Raw genomic sequence first — 18,292 nt, forward strand, 5'->3', positions numbered from 1 at the left:
TTAATGTAGTCAGTGATGGTTGATAAACGCCTTTGGCTAAGTTGTTCTCTGGGTATTTAAAGATGATTGAGATGTGTTCCTGGTCCTCCTGGGGCCATTTAGCTCCTTTGGGGAGACGGAACAGTTAGCTACATGGCACCTTTGTATCTGTATGTGCAAGTTGGTAGCATAAAAGGCTGTGGTAAGAATTCCCATTTTTTGAACACTTTCTGAGCCAGTGTATCCTGCAAATATTTCTAAAGCCCCCAACAACATTGCAAGGTAAGCATTTTTATCCCTGTTTTACAAGTGGGGAAAAGGAGCGACTACTGCCGAATATACAGCTGGTAAGCAGAGTTCCTGGGCATGTCTCCTAAGCCCACACCCTTCTACCTCGCTCTGCCTTCCTCCCGTGCTTTCTCAAGAGGTTTTCACATGTCACTGGACTCCAGCCCTTACCCAAGAAACCCACAAATGCAGTCCTTTGGAAGATCCTGAACTCCATATTTTGTAAAGGTTTTTAATTAGAAGAAAACAACATGATGAGAGAGTCCTACAATGTTGCACAAACTCCAAGTCTCAAATGAAGAAACTCAAACATCGTGGTCACTGGGATGAGGTCTGTCTGTCTCTTTCTCTGCTAGTCTGTTCAGCATTTCAGCTTTCTGACTGGGAGAGCCCTCTGGTATGTAGAAGCCTGGTGTGGCGTCATATCTGGTGTTCTGCTGAAATGTGGAGAGCAGGGGCATTAGAAATGGAAAGGAAGTTATGGATATATTCGTTTAATGAATACTTGGGTGCTGGAGAAGCAAGAGTGAGTAAAACAGAAATCCCTGCCCTCCTGGAGCTTACATTCTATTGGGGGAAACAGACGTGATAAAGGCAGGGTCTACAAAGCCAGCTGACTCACTGGATGTGGGAGAAGATCCACAGATAGTTACTGAGCATCTACTACATGTGAGGCACGGGGGATGCAGCATTGAACGGGACAGACCTAGTCCTCACCTTTTCTGTGTGTTCAGCCTGGGAGAAAGTCAGACACACAATTGCAATTATGGTGAGTGCCTCAAAGCAGAACAAGGCTGGGGATCGGGGAAGGCGTCCCTGAACAAGTAACATGCTAAATTCTGAAGAATAATAGAATTACCTAAGGAGGAGGAAGGGCCAGACACTGTCCCAGGCAGAAGGGGCGGCATGTGCAAAGGTTTTGAGGTAGGACCGTGGCAACTTGGAGGAATGGGAAGAAGGCCTGTCTCTAGAATGAGGGAGAGAGAGCAATGAGGGAGAGAGAGAGAGGTAGGCAGGGGTTAAATCTTGGCAGATACTCAAAACCATGTTTAGGAGCTTGGGCTTTATTTTAAGATCAAGGAAGATTGAAAGATCACTAGAATTTTGAGAAGCTCTGGAAGCCTGGGTAACTAATAGTGGTAGCACTAAAGAGAATAAGACTTCCTAAAGGAGAGCTGAGTTTTGTGGGAAAGGTGGAGAGTTGGGTTATGAACATTGAGTGTGTGGAGGGAGGAGGCGATGTGTGACATTCTCCCGGAGACATCCAGTGGGTGTGGGTTCTGAGTTCAGGAGAGAGGCAGAGCCATGGTGTTAACTGGAGAGTCGGCTATAGCTGGCCTTTGACTTGGACCATAAAGGGGGCAGCACAGCTGAGTGGAAAGAGCATGGACTGGAGAATCAGACAGAACTGAGCTTGGCTTTGAGCTCTTCTGCTTTGCTAGCTATCTGACCTTGGAAAAGTTATTTAATTTCCGTGAAACTCAGTTTCCTTGTCTGTAAAATGGGTATGATACTCTCTGCCTTGCAGCGTGGGTGTTTGTGCTGGTTTGGATGAAATGAGATATGTAAAATGATTAACACAGTGATGGTGTAGAGTATACTGCTCAGCAAATGTTAACACTACTACTGCTATGATGATTGTTACTACTACAAAGTCAGGAGGCCCTGACCATTCAATACACATTTTTGGGGCTTTGCCACATGTCAGACTCTGGTCTAGGTATGAATATATGCAGCAGAGACAGGATCCCTGCTCCATGGCACTTACATTATAGTGCAAAGAGTCATATAATAAACAGATGAATAAAATAACCAGAAGAGTACCAGACTGGTAAGTAGATGCAAGAAATTAAGGTAGGGTCATGTGGGAGAGAATGACTGGGGGTTAAAGTCCATTAGTCAGGGGAGGTCTTCTAGGGAGGCAGTGTTTGAGCTGAGATCTGATGAGGAGAAGGCAGGCCTGGGAGGGACTAGGGAAGAGCATCTAGGCAGAGGGAGTAACAACCTCAAAGACCCTGAGTGAGAACAAAGGTGGTATGGTCGAGAAGGAGGAAACTAATGATATACTGGCTGAGACCATGGACTTGGAACCCCAGCTCTGCCAGCTGTTAATGGTGTGACCTTGGGCAAGTTCTTAGCCTGTTTGTCCTTCAGTTTCTGCATCAGTAACACGGAGATCATAATAGTACCTACCTCATAAGATTGTTGGGAGGATTAAGTGAGATAACACATGAGAAGTGCTTAGAACAGGGCACATAGTAAGAGCTTGGTAGAGGATCAGCATAGCTTGAGTCTAATGAAAGGGTGGTGGTGGGGGGTAGGAGATGAAGCCAGTGAAGAAAGCAGGGGCCATATATGGAGACCACAGTAAGTTATTTGGGTTTTATTTAAAGTTCAGTGGGAAACCATTGAAAGATTTTAAGCCATGAGTGGCATGATCTGATTTTAAATTTTAAAAGATTCTTCTGGCTGTTCTATGGAAAATGGATTGTAGGGATTTTTTTTTTTTTTTTCTCCAAAAGGACATGTGTTATCAGAGTGAACAGATGCCCTTGTTGGGGCAGAGTGGGCAGCCTTCTCCTTTGACTTGCTCCCAGAAGCATAGCATTCTGTGACTGACTCAACAAATAGTCCTGAGCGCTTATGCTCTGCCAGGAACTGTAGTGGGCCCTGCGGGTGCAGAGACGAATAAGATACAGTCCCTGTGGAGAGTGGCCGGTCTAAATCCTGGCACAGAGGAGGGGGTCCTTATATGACAGCTGACACTCATTTTATCATTTCTTTTTTAAGATTTTATTTTTCCTTTTTCTCCCCAAAGCCCCCTGGTACATAGTTGTGTATTCTTAGTTGTGGGTCCCTCTAGTTGTGGCATGTGGGTTGTGACCTCAGCATGGCTTGATAAGCGGTGCCATGTCCGCACCCAGGATCTGAACTGGCGAAACCCTGGGCTGCCGAAGCGGAGCGCGTGAACTTAACCAGTCGGCCACAGGGCCGGGCCCCCTTATTTTATCGTTTTTGTTGTATGTCTTATTCCTGCCCTCAGGAGCACATGGTAATGGATGAACTGGAGCCAGATAGCATCAACTGTAATACAGTGTGACAAACGCAATAACAGTGGTCAAGAAGGGTAAGGGCCTTGAAGGGTGATAGTGGTCAGGATTAACTTCCAAGAAAGAATGTGAAAGTAGAAGTAACTTAGATGGAAGTAGGGGGACATTCTGAAAAAAGTAGGCCCTAAAGTAGAAGAGGTCGGGAAGAAAGGCCTGAGACAAAGGAAGAGGGACTTAGTAGAAGAGAGGAAGAAGATGAGGAGAGGGCTCAGTGTAGGCAAGATTGTAGAAATCTTGGCGGTTGGTGCTTTAGCCTGAGGCCCCAGAGTAACCTTGAGAATATAGATTCTCCTGGAGGTCAATTTAGCAATAAATAATTAATCAAGAAACTTCAGGGACCGGCCCCATGGCCGAGTGGTTAAGTTCCCACGCTCCGCTTCGGCAGCCCAGGGTTTCACTGGTTCAGATCCTGGGCGTGGACATGGCACTGCTCGTCAGGCCACGTTGAGGCGGCGTCCCACATGCCACAACTAGAAGGGCCCACAACTAAAATACACAACTATGTACTGGGGGGATTTGGGGAGAAAAAGCAGCTGAAAAAAAAAAAGATTGGCAACAGTTGTTAGCTCAGGTGCCAATCTTTAAAAAAACAAACTTCAAAACCTTTGAGCCAGCAGTTTCACTTGGAAATTATTAAAGGTAAGTGCAAAAATTTAGCTGCAATGGAATACTATGCAGCTTTTAAAAATAGTTATCAAAGAATACTTACTGGTATAGAGAGATGTTTGAGAAATAGTAAATGGAAAAGGAAGGTTACAAAGGTATATTACAGTGTGCTTTAAAAAAATAAAATGTACTCGATTTAGTTATGTATCCAACAGAAATACATATGTTTATACACCAAAAGCATGAATGAGAATGTTCATGACAGTATTATTTTTAATAGTCCAAAATAGGGAACAACCCAAATATCTGTCAGTGGTGGAATGGATAAACGATGATAGAGTCATACAGTGGAATACTCTACAGCAGTGAAGATGAGTGAACTACAATTACATTCAACAATGGCCATAATTCTCACTAATGCAGTGTTTAAAAAGACACAAAAGATTATGATTCCATTTATATCAAATTCAGCAGGCAAAGTTGATCTCTGATGTTAGAAGTCAGAATAGTGGTTACTTTTTTTCAGTCATTTTTTTTAATTGTGGGAAAAGACACATAGAAAATTTACCATTATATACATTATAACCATTATAAAGTATACAATTCAGTGGCATTCAGTAATTCACAATGTTGTGCAACTTTTACCTCTATCTAGTTCCAGAACTTCAAGCAGTACCCATTAAGCAGTCACCCCCGATTTCTACCCTCTTCCCCAAGATATTACTTTTTTAAAACTTTTTATTGAGATTATGATAGTTTACAACCTTGTGAAATTTCAGTTGTACGTTGTTTGTCAGTCGTGTTGTAGGTGCACCCCTTCACCCTTTGTGCCCACCCCCCACCCCACCTTTCCCCTGGTAACCACTAATCTGTTCTCTTTGTCTACATATTTAACTTCCACATATGAGTGAGGTCATACAGAGATTGTCTTTGTCTACCCCAAGATATTACTTTTGAAAAGGAGGGAATAATGATTAGGAGGGAACATATGGGGATCTTCTGGATATTGGTAATGTTCTACTTTTTTTTATCTGACTGGGAGTTATATGTCTGTGTTCATGTTGTGAAAAAATATCTAGCTGTGTGCACTTACAATTTATATACTTTTTGTATGTTATATCTAAGTACACATAAGTTTGGATACATATATATAAATTTGGATATATGTATATATAAAGAGCTAACAGTTATTTCTGTTCTAGGAGGTAGGATTATGAATCTATTTGGTACCTACTTTGTTTTGCTAATTTGTGTTTTCCAATTGTTCTTCATAAATATGTATTACTCTGGTAATAAAATTTTTTAATTTAAAATATCTTAAACGAAGGAAAATAACATTGATTGTAATGCCTTTCAGGAGAAAATGTTCCTTACCATCAGAAGCAATGGGAGCGTCCCAACAAAACTTTGCCTGGTCACTCCTTTGCCTCAGGGCTGGTCCTTCTCTGTCCACGCATCACCCTGCCTCGTTCCAGATCGGTCCTCTCTCCCTGGCTGCCATTCTTGCTGGTGGACATGGAAGCAGTGTGTGTGGGAGGCAGAAGGGTAGGAGAGTGTTCCAGCTCTCCTTGGCCACTGGGTGGTTGTGCTCAGAGGACTCACTCCCTGCAAGGCTGGAATGAAGCTTGAGGTAAAAGCTGGGGATTTTGAAAAGAGAAGGTAGAAGCCAAGATGAACAGGCTGCCCAGACTGGCCTGAAGGGAGCATCTGGGAGCAACCAAGGGCTTCAAGCAAGCAAGTGACCCTCTAGTCGGTCAAACCAGAGACAAGCAACCACTCCAGAGAGAGATTTTCATAAAAAAAGATTTTTACAGCCTTCCTCGAACACCCAGCATCCACCAAAAGAGGGAAATACCAAGTACTAACTACATGTAAAGCTCCCTGCCCCTCTCTTTTAGGAGTTTGAAATGCCTTTAAACCCTTGTCTTATTGGCTTTCTCATCTTTCAAATCTCAACTTTCATCTCCATTATTAACCTGTCTCTCCTCTGTGTTTCATAGCACCTCATTTATATCTCTACTAGAGCAGCCAATACATTGTGTAATAAGTCTTTGCCACCGAACTGTGATCTCCTTAATAGGTAGGACTGGGCCTTTTTGATCACTGCTTCGTCAACACCTATACAATTCCTGGCAAACAGTAGATACCCAAATGTTGATCTGAATTGTTGAAGGTAGGTCTTCTTCCTGCCTTTGACCCTGTCCCCAAGTGGAGTGACTGCCCACCTTCCTTCCCTTTTCCTTAAGGCTTTTATTCTCTACTCCTTTCCTTGATTCCAAATCTTCCTTAATTCTTAAGAGATTATTACATGTTTTTCTCATGCACGTGCCCTGGAGCTTGTGGTGTAGATTTATGCCCATTTCCATGTGCATTATGGAGCCTGTAGTCATCCCACTTTCTCTCCAGACCTTTTCTGGTACTTGTCCTGTTTTTCTCCCTCAATTTCAGGAACTGAGGATATGTTAAATAAGTTGCTTTTAGCTGAGCTTTTGGAGAAGAGTTTCCTCCTACGTGTTAAAAGATGTCAGTCTTGTATGAGCCCTTTTCCTTATTTGTTGAGCCCTCACCATATGCCAGGCACTGTGCCGGATCATGATCCAGCAAGAGAGGCAGCCACCCCCTTAGACGGATTTGTTTATTCATTGGCCAGCCTCTGGAAACATGGAGCAGGGCACCTTACCTGGTCCTTGGTCAGGCATAGCTTCCTTGAGGAACAGACATTTCTGCCAAATATTCAAAGTTAAGAAGAAGGTGGTTGAGGGGAAATGGTGGATAAAAAGAGCCAAGGGAACAACATGTCTAAAAGCCCTTGAAGTATGGAGGATGGGAGAGACAGAATGTTCAAGGATCTTAAAGACATTGCCAATAGTTAGAGTATGTGGAGCTGGGGGTAGTGGCCTAGATGAGATTGAAGAAGTAGGCAGAGGTGGAATAAGACAGACCCTTGATGTATGAGAAGGCTGCTTTAGTCAGGAATCTTTTGGTTGAAAGTGACAAAAATCCACCTAAGAAAAAAGGGAAGCCTTTATTGGCTCAGAAGCTAAAAGTTCAGGGCTTTCAAGATCAAAGATGTCATTGAGTTTTGACACCTCTCTCTCTGTCTCATCTTTGCTCTCCTTTGTTAGCTTGATTCTTGGACTAGCCTCTGTGAAATGGTCCTCTGATCGCCCTTGTCACACAGAAGCCAAAGACTGGAGTGGAAGGAAATGGGGGTAAAAAAGGCTAATTGATAAGGGCCACTTATCCTCCCACTCTTGAAGGTGGCCTTCTTTTCAGGCCATGTCCAGATGTCCCCACCTTGGACCCCCTGGAGGAGGGCAGGAAGCTTGGCCTTTTAGGGAGTTTACAGAGGTCGAGAAGGGGACAGGGAAGGGGATCCTGTTTCCAGACTCCAAAGCTGTTTGCTTTCTTAAAATAGCAAACCCACAGCACACCCCGCCCCACCATCTCTTTCTCTAAGGGCCTGAAATGCATTTTGTGGGCTGCATTCTCAGCCTTCCCGAGAAGCAGGATCATTTAGGTTTGGTAAGAGAAAAAGAGGAGGGCGGGAACCCAGAAACTCCTCCGCACTCCCGCCCCCTCTTTCTGGCCCTCGGCCCCCCTGTACTAAGCGGACCCTGACCTATTTGTCTTACTCGCGCTGTTTCTTCCCGCCCCTTCTCAGACCCCTCCAGGTCCTGCCCCAACTTTGAGGCTTCAGAACTCTTCTACAGTCCCATGAACCGTCCTTCTGCCGCCTCACGCACGCCCTAACTAAGCAGGACCAGCAGAAGAATATCCCATCCCAGGACCCCCTTTTTTTCTGGGATCTGGCGCTTCCGCCTCCGGGGCGGAGACTCCTCCCCCTCACCATCCCAATTGTATTCCCTGGAAGAGCGGCCGGAAAAGCCTCCGCCTGTTCACACCGGGATAAGCGACAAGCTGGTTCCTTCTTGCAGTCCGCTCCTGGCGCCCCAGGCCCCGGCACAGCCGCACCGAAGGCCGCGAGCACCACCAGGGCCCAGCTCCAGCCGGGCGCAGCGGCGCGGGAGCGGCTTCAGCACCACGGACAGCGCCCCGCCCGCGGCCCTCCCGCCCGTGGCGCGCTCTGGCTTCTCTAGGCCGGGCGGCGAGCTATGCTGGAGGCATGGCCCTGCGCTACGGCCCCGTGGCGCTGCTCCTCGGCTTTGGCCTCCTCGGGCTGTGCTCAGGTAAGGACATGTTGCCGCGCTATCTCACCTCAGTTAGGCTCGACGGTGGAAGGGAGGGATTCCTAGAGGTGGGGGAATCTGCCGGGGGTCGGGAGAGACCCCTGGGACTACAGGGAGCACCTAGGAGAATGAACTGGGAGGAGGGCATACCCGAAGGAGTAAGTGCTGCAAAGGAAGAGATGGAAACGGCAGTGGTGGTGGGGAGGGTGGACACAGAGAGGAAGGAGGGAGGCGATCTCCCCCGGCTTTCTAGGGTGGCAGGAGGGCAGACTCTGATTGTGGCTGAGATGCCATTTGACTTCTTGTGAAACATTATCTCAAGAAATCTACCTGGTTCAGCACCCTCTCTTGGCTCTCCATCATTTCCTGGCCCCATATTGGGCTCCTAGTTCTGCTCACTCCACAGGGGCAAGGCAGGAAGGGGAGAAGAGACTTCTCAACTCTCTTGTAGGGTAGGACAGGAGACTTGGAAGGGAAGAAGCTCTGGCAGGTGGAGGGCCAGGGGGGAACTCTCTGAGGGGGTGGAATGTGTTTGTGCAGAGTTGCAGAAGAAGATAGAGTGTGTAGAGGGGTAGGTACAAAGGGAATGTACAACTCAACGAGCTTTCACACCTACATGCCATCTCATGGGAGGTGGGCTCCTGTGTGTGTGGAACTTGGGACTATATTTATGCGCTCACGCACAGCTCAGGCAGCCCAACTATTCTACTCCAACCCAGTGCCTTTGAGGGGAAGTGTGGGGTCACAGCCACAGTCACATGTGTAGGCATAGAATGTCACTTGTACACATAGGTGGGCACTGACTGAGGAGGAAACCTGTGTAGTGGGACACAAATAACTTCCCCTTTCACCACCCTCCAAAACCTTCTGTGAATCAGAGGTATCTTCTAGGAGAAGCCGTGGAAACAGAAATCTCAAGTCTTAAAACCATCTTCTGAAACCATGCAGGAAGAGCAGGTCTCCACTAATCCTTGCAGAATGGGTTCTTAGTCTGGAGGCTTCTGTGGGTGGCTGTCTGGGCTCCTCGGTCAGTGACCTCAGAGAGGGGCTTTTCTCTGGGGGCCTCCATGGGGTAACCTAAGCATTTTGCTGTGTCCTTAGGGATGTTGCAGTGGGAAGCTACAGCCCCTCCTGTTTGCGCCTGGGTTGTCCCACTTGCCTAAGGGGTGTGGGATTCCGAGTGGGCCTTCCTTGCCTACTTACTTACCTCTTCCCCCCTCCCCCCACCCCATCCCCTTGCCTAGGAGTCTGGGGTACGGACACGGAGGAGCGGCTGGTGGAGCATCTCCTGGATCCTTCCCGCTACAACAAGCTTATCCGCCCAGCCACCAACGGCTCTGAGCTGGTGACAGTACAGCTCATGGTATCACTGGCCCAGCTCATCAGTGTGGTGAGTGGGGGTCCCAGACTCTGCCCAGCCGATGAAGTCAGCACAACGGGAATGTGTTCACGTTCGCGCTTACTCCTCTGGAGCCGTCGAGGCTTAGGGAGGTGTGGGAGGGACCACGGATGGTTGTACTGGGCCTACAGGCTGGGGGCCCTTCTCAGCAGCTTCTTTGTTCACTGCAGCATGAGCGGGAGCAGGTCATGACCACCAATGTCTGGCTGACCCAGGTGAGTGTGCTCCTCCTGCTTTCCCCTCATTTAATCTCCTCAAGACAAGCAGAAAGATATAGACTTTGGAGTCCTAAACAACTGGATTCAAATCTTGGTTCTTCCACTCACATGCTCTGTGACTTTGAACATGTTAAACTCTGCAAGATTCCTTTTCTCATTTGTAAAATGTAGATTCTAATACCTTCCCTTGGTTGTGCAAATTAAATGAGAAAGTACCTTATGAGCCATATTTGCTGGGCAGAGAAGTCACTGTGGGGAGGCGATGGCTTTTAAAAGCTTCCTCATGCCAGATGGGCCCCTCTTGTCCCTGTCCTTGACCTTGAGCCCCTCCCAGGGCAGAGGTTGGTGCTGCCTCCCTCTCTCCCTTTCCCAGGAGTGGGAGGATTATCGCCTCACCTGGAAGCCTGAGGAGTTTGACAACATGAAGAAAGTTCGGCTCCCTTCCAAACACATCTGGCTCCCAGATGTGGTCCTATACAACAAGTAGGTGACCGTGGAGAAATGAGAAGACTGGAGGAGACCATGGGAGTGTTCAGGGAGAGAAGGGGTCTTGGGGAAAGTAAATTAGCTCATGCCAGGGGAGAGAAGGCACTTTTCATTGGCACAGACACAGTCACTACCCAGACAGACAGACCCAAACCAGTGAGGTGTAATGTGGACGGCCAAGGTGACTGGGGCCGTGGCCAGTTCCCTCCCGTTCAGTTAGGAGTCCCAGTGTTTGCAGCTACAGTGGGATACACACGAGGATTGACAGCCCCCAATGCCTAAACTGATTCAGGAATTGGCTTTCCTCGAGGCTTGGGCAGGATCAAAGAACCTGGAGGTCCCAGCTTCACCTCCAGCTTCCATCCCCTCTCCTGCAATAATCCCTCTTTACTTCCAAGATCCAAAACCACTGGTGGGACCATCTCCCGCTCCCACCAGCCTCTGCCCCACTCCATTGCTTGGGGCTCCTCACTCTGTCCTCCCTGGTTCCTCCAACTTCTCCACTCTCATGTGGAGCAAGCAGCTTACATAATGCATGACAAGTAGCAAACATATCCATCCAGGTCTTTGTTGTCGTTGTCACTGCCCTCCCCCCACCCCCATCCACCCTCTTGTGTCTCTGAGGGGCCTCCCAGGCCTCCTGGTCAGGACACCTCGTCTCCCCACCAACCCACCCAGATCCCCTTCTTGCTCAATTCCTGCTCCACCTCCCTAGACTCCTGAATCATTACCCTCCCACCCGGTTTCCCCTACCCTTACCTCACTTTGCCTTTCCTCTCCTCCCACTCAGGGCTGGGGTGATGGGTGGGGGTGGGGGGGTGGAGGGACGCTTAGGCCAGGGCTGACTGTGCTTATCCCTCGGCAGTGCTGACGGCATGTACGAGGTGTCCTTCTACTCCAATGCCGTGGTCTCCTATGACGGCAGCATCTTCTGGTTGCCGCCTGCCATCTACAAGAGCGCATGCAAGATTGAAGTAAAGCACTTCCCATTTGACCAGCAGAACTGCACCATGAAGTTCCGCTCGTGGACCTACGACCGCACCGAGATTGACCTGGTGCTCAAGAGTGACGTGGCCAGCCTGGATGACTTCACGCCCAGTGGTGAGTGGGACATTGTGGCGCTGCCAGGCCGGCGCAATGAGAACCCGGAGGACTCCACTTATGTGGACATCACGTACGACTTCATCATCCGCCGCAAGCCACTCTTTTACACCATCAATCTCATCATCCCCTGCGTGCTTATCACCTCACTAGCCATCCTTGTCTTCTACCTGCCGTCCGACTGCGGTGAGAAGATGACGCTGTGCATCTCTGTGCTGCTGGCGCTCACCGTCTTCCTACTGCTCATCTCCAAGATCGTGCCGCCCACCTCCCTCGACGTGCCGCTTGTCGGCAAGTACCTCATGTTCACCATGGTGCTCGTCACCTTCTCCATCGTCACCAGCGTGTGCGTGCTCAACGTGCACCACCGCTCGCCCACCACGCACACGATGGCTCCCTGGGTCAAGGTCGTCTTCCTGGAGAAGCTGCCCACGCTGCTCTTCATGCAGCAGCCGCGCCACCGCTGCGCCCGCCAACGCCTGCGCCTGCGGCGGCGCCAGCGCGAGCGCGAGGGCGCGGGTACCCTGTTCTTCCGCGAAGCCCCGGGGGCCGACTCCTGCACCTGCTTCGTCAACCGCGCCTCGGTCCAGGGCCTGGCCGGGGCCTTCGGGGCTGAGCCCGCGCCGGCAGCCGGCCCCGGGCGCTCCGGGGGGCCGTGTGGCTGCGGCCTCCGGGAGGCGGTGGACGGCGTGCGCTTCATTGCGGACCACATGCGGAGTGAGGACGACGACCAGAGCGTGAGTGCGGCGCGGGGCTCGGGCGTGAGATGCGGGGGCTACAAGGCCCTCGGGATCTGGAAAGCCGCGGCGTTGTGTAGACACGCAAAGCTATAGGAGTGCGGGCTGCGGCAAGCGCGAGTCCAGCCTGGTGCTGGGGGCGTGGGCGCTCGCTTGGGTTCTCGATTGGCTTCCGGGAGGCGCCGCCTAAGTTGGAGTCGGTACAGAACGACCTTGAGGCTTCCTGAGGACTAGTATCCGGGGCGAAATGCCGCAGCTGGGGCATTTTAGTGCTGGGGGGGCGGCCAGGAAGGGGAGGAGGCCTTCTGGGTTTGCAGTCAGCCTGTGGCCGTGACCCCGAGAATCCCTCCCCGCTGCTTGTATTCCCAAATTCGAGTTGTTAATCTGCAGCTCTTAGCACAAACGGCAATGAGTCCTCTGTGCCCCCCAAGGGGGACAAAATAGAGGGCAGTAGAAGGTGTGTGGGTGGGATGAGGGTGGGGATTTAAGAGGTTCCATGAGCGCAGTTGAGGTGGAGGGGATAGAGTCCCAAATCGATAACCCTTTTCTGCTCCCGGGGTCCCCGGGGATGGCCTCCTGAAATATTTATGGGGGGGGAGCAAGTGGAGGCCAGGGCTTCCTAGACCCTCCCCCCAGCTTTCTGCACACGCAGCTCTTTCTGCAGCGGCTCCCCAGAAGGGACTCGTTGAGCACTGAGCCAAGGGTTGGGGAGGAGGCATGATGGGTTGACATCCTCTCACCTTGGGCTGTGGTTGGCGGCCCCACGCCTCGGTCAGTCTTTGGCTGCCTGGCTGGTTCCAGGCTGTGGCTCAGCTGTTGCCATGGTGACTGGCCAGGTTTCTGCTGGGACATGGGGATTCCATTTTGGGGGTGAAGAAGGACAGGCTCCTGTTTAGGAGGGGGCCTCAAAGCCTGAAATTTTTGTTCCCTGGAAGTGCAGGATATCAGGCTGGAGCTGGGGCTTTGGCTAGGGAGCAGGTTATGGTCCTGATGTCGAGGAAGAGGGAGACTGAGGCTGGAGGAGATGGGGCAGGAGGCGTGGAGGCGGCTGAGGCCAAGTGAGAGATGCAGGGGGTGCAGGGGCTCAGCCCAGCTACGTCACTGCCTCCACGTCCCTTGCTGCAGTCTACTCATGTAATGTGCATTTAGTGAGCTAGGTGCCGCAGATGCAGTGACCTACTTGAACGCTACACAGGCATCTCAAACTTAACATGTCCAAAACTGCATGCTTGATCTACATCCCCGCCACCAACTTCATCCTCCTCCAACCTCCCCATCTTTTAGCAAATGACATCACGATCCTCTACCCAATGGTTCAGACCAAAAACTTGAAGTGATCCTTGATTCCTCTCTTTCTCTCTGACCTCCCCCACCATCCAAATCATCAGAAGTCCTGTCCTGTGGGCGCAACCTCCAGAATAATTCTCAGCTTCATCCTTTCTTCACCATCTCCACGTTCCCCCCCGGGCTGTAGGCCTCCATCAGCTCTTGCCTGGACCAGGACAGAGACTCCTAATGGCCTCCCTGATTCAGCTCTTTGCTCCTCCATCCAAATAGACCGTGTCTCCTCCTCAACTTGTGCCTTCTCCCCCTCGCTCAGGTCACTGGCTTATCTGCTCCACTGTTCTGAGCGAGGTAAGCTCTCTCCTGTCTCAGAACCTTTGCACGTGCCTGGAATGCCCTTTTCTTTTCCTTTTAAAAATTATTACTATTTTTAATTTTTGCTTTGCTGTTTGAGAGTAAGTTGCAGACATTGTGACACTTTATTCCAAATACTTCAGCATGTTTCTCCTAAAAAAGGGACATTGTCTAGCATCACCCAGGTTCAATGATCAAATTCAGGACTTTTAGCATCAATGCAATACCTTTATCTGATATAAAGTCCATATTAAAATTTTTCCAATTGTCTCGGTAATGTCATTTGTAGCCTCACCCCCCACTCCTCAATCCAGGATCTCGAATTGCATGTAGTTCCCCTGTCTCTTTAGTCCCCCTCCATCTGGAATGGTTCCTCAGCTTTGTCTTTCACGGCATAAACATTTTTGAAGGGTACAGGCTGGTTGAAGGTCTCTCAGTTTGGGTTTGTCTGGTTGTTTCTTTCTTCAATGTATTCCTGACACAGCTGGCTCCTTCTCACTTATCAGATTTTAGCTTAAACATCACCTCCTCAGAGACGCCTTCCCAGACCACACCCTAAATTATATCTTCCCCTCCATTCCTCTATCTCAGTTCTTTGTTTCCTTCTAAGCACCCAGCACTGTGTAATTACTTTATTTTTACTTGTTTTGCGTCTGTCTCCCTCAGTAGATGTAAACCGTAGGATCGTTTGTTTGCTCTCAGTCATCTCCCCATGCCTAGCCTGGTGCCAGGTACATAGTAGGCACAAGTGTGACATGGATGAGTCATTATACAGCTGATGTCTAGTGAAGGTGCACAGTTGCCTCCTTTCCATCCTCCTGCTTGCCAGGCTGCAGGTGAACATGTGTACAGAGGCCCAGACTCAGACGGGAGTGGAGCAGCTCCGAGTGGAGGCCAGCCCTTCGTGCAGGCCCTGTAGAGGTTATTCTCTTTTGAATGATTTGCTTCCATCTGGGACCCAGTCCTCACCCCTGGGGCCTGCATGCTCAAGGCGGTGCTGCTGGACGGGGCTCCCCATGCAGTCATATAAGGAGCAAGGCCCGCAGAGGCAGCCATTCATTCACTAACTCAACACCCATTACTGACACTCTGTGTTCCAGATGCTGGGATTACAAGGATGAATCAGTTCGGGTCTTTATAGTTTAGGAGCTCATAACTTATAGATGGGGGAATGGGAGTCAGGCATGCAAGTTGAAATGACAATACAATGCAGTAAAAATACTGTGATAGAGATGTGGACACAGTGCTGAGGGAACCCAGAGGAGACAGTGGTTCATTCTGGTCGAGTGGATCAGGGAAGCCTTCATAGAAGAGTTGACATTTGATTTGGGCTTTAAAGGATGTGTAGGAGTTCACCAGGTAGAGAAAGAGAAGACTGAAATCCTAGATAGACAGGAAACCCAAAGGCACAGAGACCTGAGAGGACACATTGGGCTTTGGTAAGTCTGGGTTATAAGGCAGAAGAGGATAGGAAGTAGGCTCAGATTTGTCATAGGTGGGTCCTAATTCAAGCCCTGGGAGTTTGTATGGGCTCTGCAGGCAGTGGGGCCACTCTGGAGGCTTTTAAGCAGGCAAGACTGGAGCCATGCTTTGGGTCACTGTGGGATCATGGAGGGAGAGGAATGATGTGTGTGTATGTGGTGGGACCTCCTTATCCCCATTCCACTCCTGTCCTGCATCATGTGACTGATACCTGGGCCTCTCTCCTCTCCTCTGTCCAGGTGAGCGAGGACTGGAAGTATGTCGCCATGGTGATCGACCGCCTGTTCCTTTGGATCTTTGTCTTCGTCTGTGTCTTTGGCACCATCGGCATGTTCCTGCAGCCTCTGTTCCAGAACTACACCACTGCCACCTTCCTCCATGCAGACCACTCGGCTCCCAGCTCCAAGTGAGGCCCTCCCCAGCTCCAGGCTCCTTCCCCACCTTGCCCTCTGTTGTACAATAGTTTTGGGTGGAGGAGGGATGAGCGAGCTACCAGGAAGAGGGGCGCTGCCCCCACAGATCCATCCTTTCACTTCACCTGGAGCCCCTCCTCCTCCCCCCCCCGCCCAACACCGCCAGCGCCGACCTGGAGGCTGGACCAGCTGCCTTGTGTTTTGGCTGCTCTCCTTCTCCTCTTGTACCAACCCAGGCAATAGTGTTGCTGGTCGAGGATGAAGGCTGAGAAGTGGAGGACAGAGATGTTGGAGCCTTCCATCCTGAGGAAAGTGTGCTGGGGAAGGGCCAAAGAAGGGGACAGAATCATTCGCTGCCTCAAAGTCATGAGGGAAGGGGTGTGCGGGAGGAGAGTGGGAGGGACAGGGACTCTGACTCTGTGCTGGGCTGGCCTGACACAATGGTAGATCAGAAGGGAGGAACAAGAGGAGACTGGTCTGGGTGGCCTGACGTCTGCCCCTGCTTAAGTGGACAGCGGCTGGGCCGGGTGGGCCTCACGGCGGGCAGAGCTTCCTGCCCAGAGGGTTAGCCTGTGCTGTGGTCAAATTCCTCAGGGGGGCGTCCGGCCCAGTCCCCCAGGACCTTGCTTCTAAGGGGTCCAGAGCCCAGCCCCAGGTCCCCTTCTCCCCGTGAAGAATTCTCTGCACCCCCTGCACTTCCCTCTCCTGTTTTGCTCAGGCCACGGTGTGACGGGCAAGGCTGGGTATTAGGGGAGCCTCTGAGTTCTGAGTCTTTGGGTGGCCTGCTTGGAGTCCGAGGTCCGTGTACTTGAACTATACGAGAAGTGCCGGTTCACAGGCTTTCTCCCCACTTGAACTGACTGGTTGTTTGAAGGAAGTAAACTAAGGACTTTAATTTTAAGCAGACCCAGCCTTTTTGCCCTCAGCAGAGCTGGCTGGGCGGGCGAGAGCGGCTGTGGAGGCCAGCCAAGCAGGGAGTGACCGGCCGGAACTCTGCCACATCAGCACTGCTCCTGCCCCGGTCCTTCCATTCACGCTTCCATCCTTCCTGCTCTGGCCCCTCCCCTTTCCCTCCCAACCAAACCTGAGCAGGCTGGAAGCAGAACTTCAAAGGACGGGTCTGCTGCTGCCAGTGGCTCCTCAGAAAACACAACCTTTGGCTTCCTGTCCTGTGGGTCCCTGGAGGCATTATCCTGACACTCCTCCCAGGGTCCAGCTGGATGCCACTGGCCTCTTAGCCCAGGAAACAGACCTTTCACGGGGTCTCCTGCCCCTGCGGCCACCACATGACTGGCTCTGATCTGTGGTCCCAGCCTGTACTCAGTGGTGGGCCAGCAGGTAGCTGGTCTCAGAGGGGTGAGTCTGCCAAGCACACACAAGCGTCCTGCCCAATACAGACCTCCTTGTTCCCTGGAGCCCAGCTGGACTCCCACTTCTCCAGGCACAGCAGAGGTGGAGGGGGTACTGATGGGTGGGAGGAGACACAGTGCAGGCGAAGGGCGCTTGGCAGGGATCACAGCCTGGATTCGAGTCCCACCTCTGCCACTTACTTGCTCAGCCAGCTTCAGCCAGTCTCTTTGCCTTGCTAGGCCCCAGCTTCCTCACCTATAAAATAGGGTAGTAACGTCCTCTTGGGTTTGCTGTGAGGATGAAGTGATGTTGGTGAAAAAGCCCAGTGCTCGTACCTGGCACGGAGTAGATGCTTCACGAATGTGGAGTCTGAGAGGCAGTCAGAGCTGACGGGAGTGGGGTCATCTGACTGTCATGTCAGTCTCCGTCCCAGACCCTTCCTTGCCCTATCTCTTCCTCAAGCAAACCAAGTCCCCCGAAACAGGGCCCGGATAAATGCTGGGGGAGCTGGGTGCTGGCAGGATGCAGCTGCAGAGGAACAGTACAGGGAATGCTCAGGGAGTCTCATGGGTGGGCCTCTCTCTGGAGCATCCTCAGCAAAGTGTCATTACATTCCTGGGCTGATCTCTGGCCCTGGCCTGGCCTCCTCTGTGTCAGCTCCTCCCACCACAGGGCTCTGGGCTGATCCAGTCTTGTACTGGCTGTAGAAGAGCACCACTGGGACTAAGCCCGCAGGTATGCGAGATATGCCTCAGCGCACTTCCCCACCCGCCAGAGTGGGCTCATGGACATCTCTTCTGTGGGGGAGTCTCAGCACTATGGAGACTCCCTTCCAGAACAGCAAATTGAGAACTGTCTGGACCCCCCTCAAACTCATAGCCCTGAGGAAACATCCCAGAACCTGAAACAGCAACTGGAAAGAAACCCTCCCTCTGAAGGGCAGGGGCCTCCTTCTGAAAGGTAGGGTGCCAGCCTGAGACACCCCCGCCTGGACTCCTTGCCAGCGCCTGGGCTGCTGGCGAGGCCCCGTCGGCTGCTGCTCTGGCTATCTTTGCTGTTAGTACTTCCCACAAGTAGCTATTGTCCAAGTCAGTCACCAGACGGTGCAGGAGCGGCTGTTGGAGAGCAGCTTGTCCAGCTCCTCTCCACAAGCCATCTGACACGTAAGGAGCTCGAGGCCCAGAGGTTGCTGCCTGACCTTGCATAGCACGTAACTCTGAACTTGCTCATCCTCCTCCGTAAAGTGGGGATGACAGAGCTGGCCGAGGGCTGCAGCAAGGGAGAGGGATCAATGT

The 18,292-nt window shown here is 51.1% G+C and overlaps 1 protein-coding gene across 1 annotated transcript; it reads left to right on the plus strand.

Moving 5' to 3' along the window:
- Positions 1–7,855: 7,855 nt before the first annotated feature.
- On the plus strand, positions 7,856–16,546 carry CHRNB2 (cholinergic receptor nicotinic beta 2 subunit). Its single transcript, XM_044758034.2, has 6 exons — positions 7,856–8,173; positions 9,418–9,563; positions 9,743–9,787; positions 10,164–10,273; positions 11,142–12,114; positions 15,474–16,546. The coding sequence occupies exons 1-6, from the start codon at positions 8,110–8,112 to the stop codon at positions 15,642–15,644; spliced, it is 1,509 nt and encodes a 502-aa protein (XP_044613969.1). The 5' UTR covers positions 7,856–8,109; the 3' UTR covers positions 15,645–16,546.
- Positions 16,547–18,292: the final 1,746 nt, after the last annotated feature.

This window comes from Equus asinus, chromosome 25 (assembly GCF_041296235.1).
Source record: "Equus asinus isolate D_3611 breed Donkey chromosome 25, EquAss-T2T_v2, whole genome shotgun sequence".
Classification (NCBI taxonomy): Eukaryota; Metazoa; Chordata; class Mammalia; order Perissodactyla; family Equidae; genus Equus; species Equus asinus.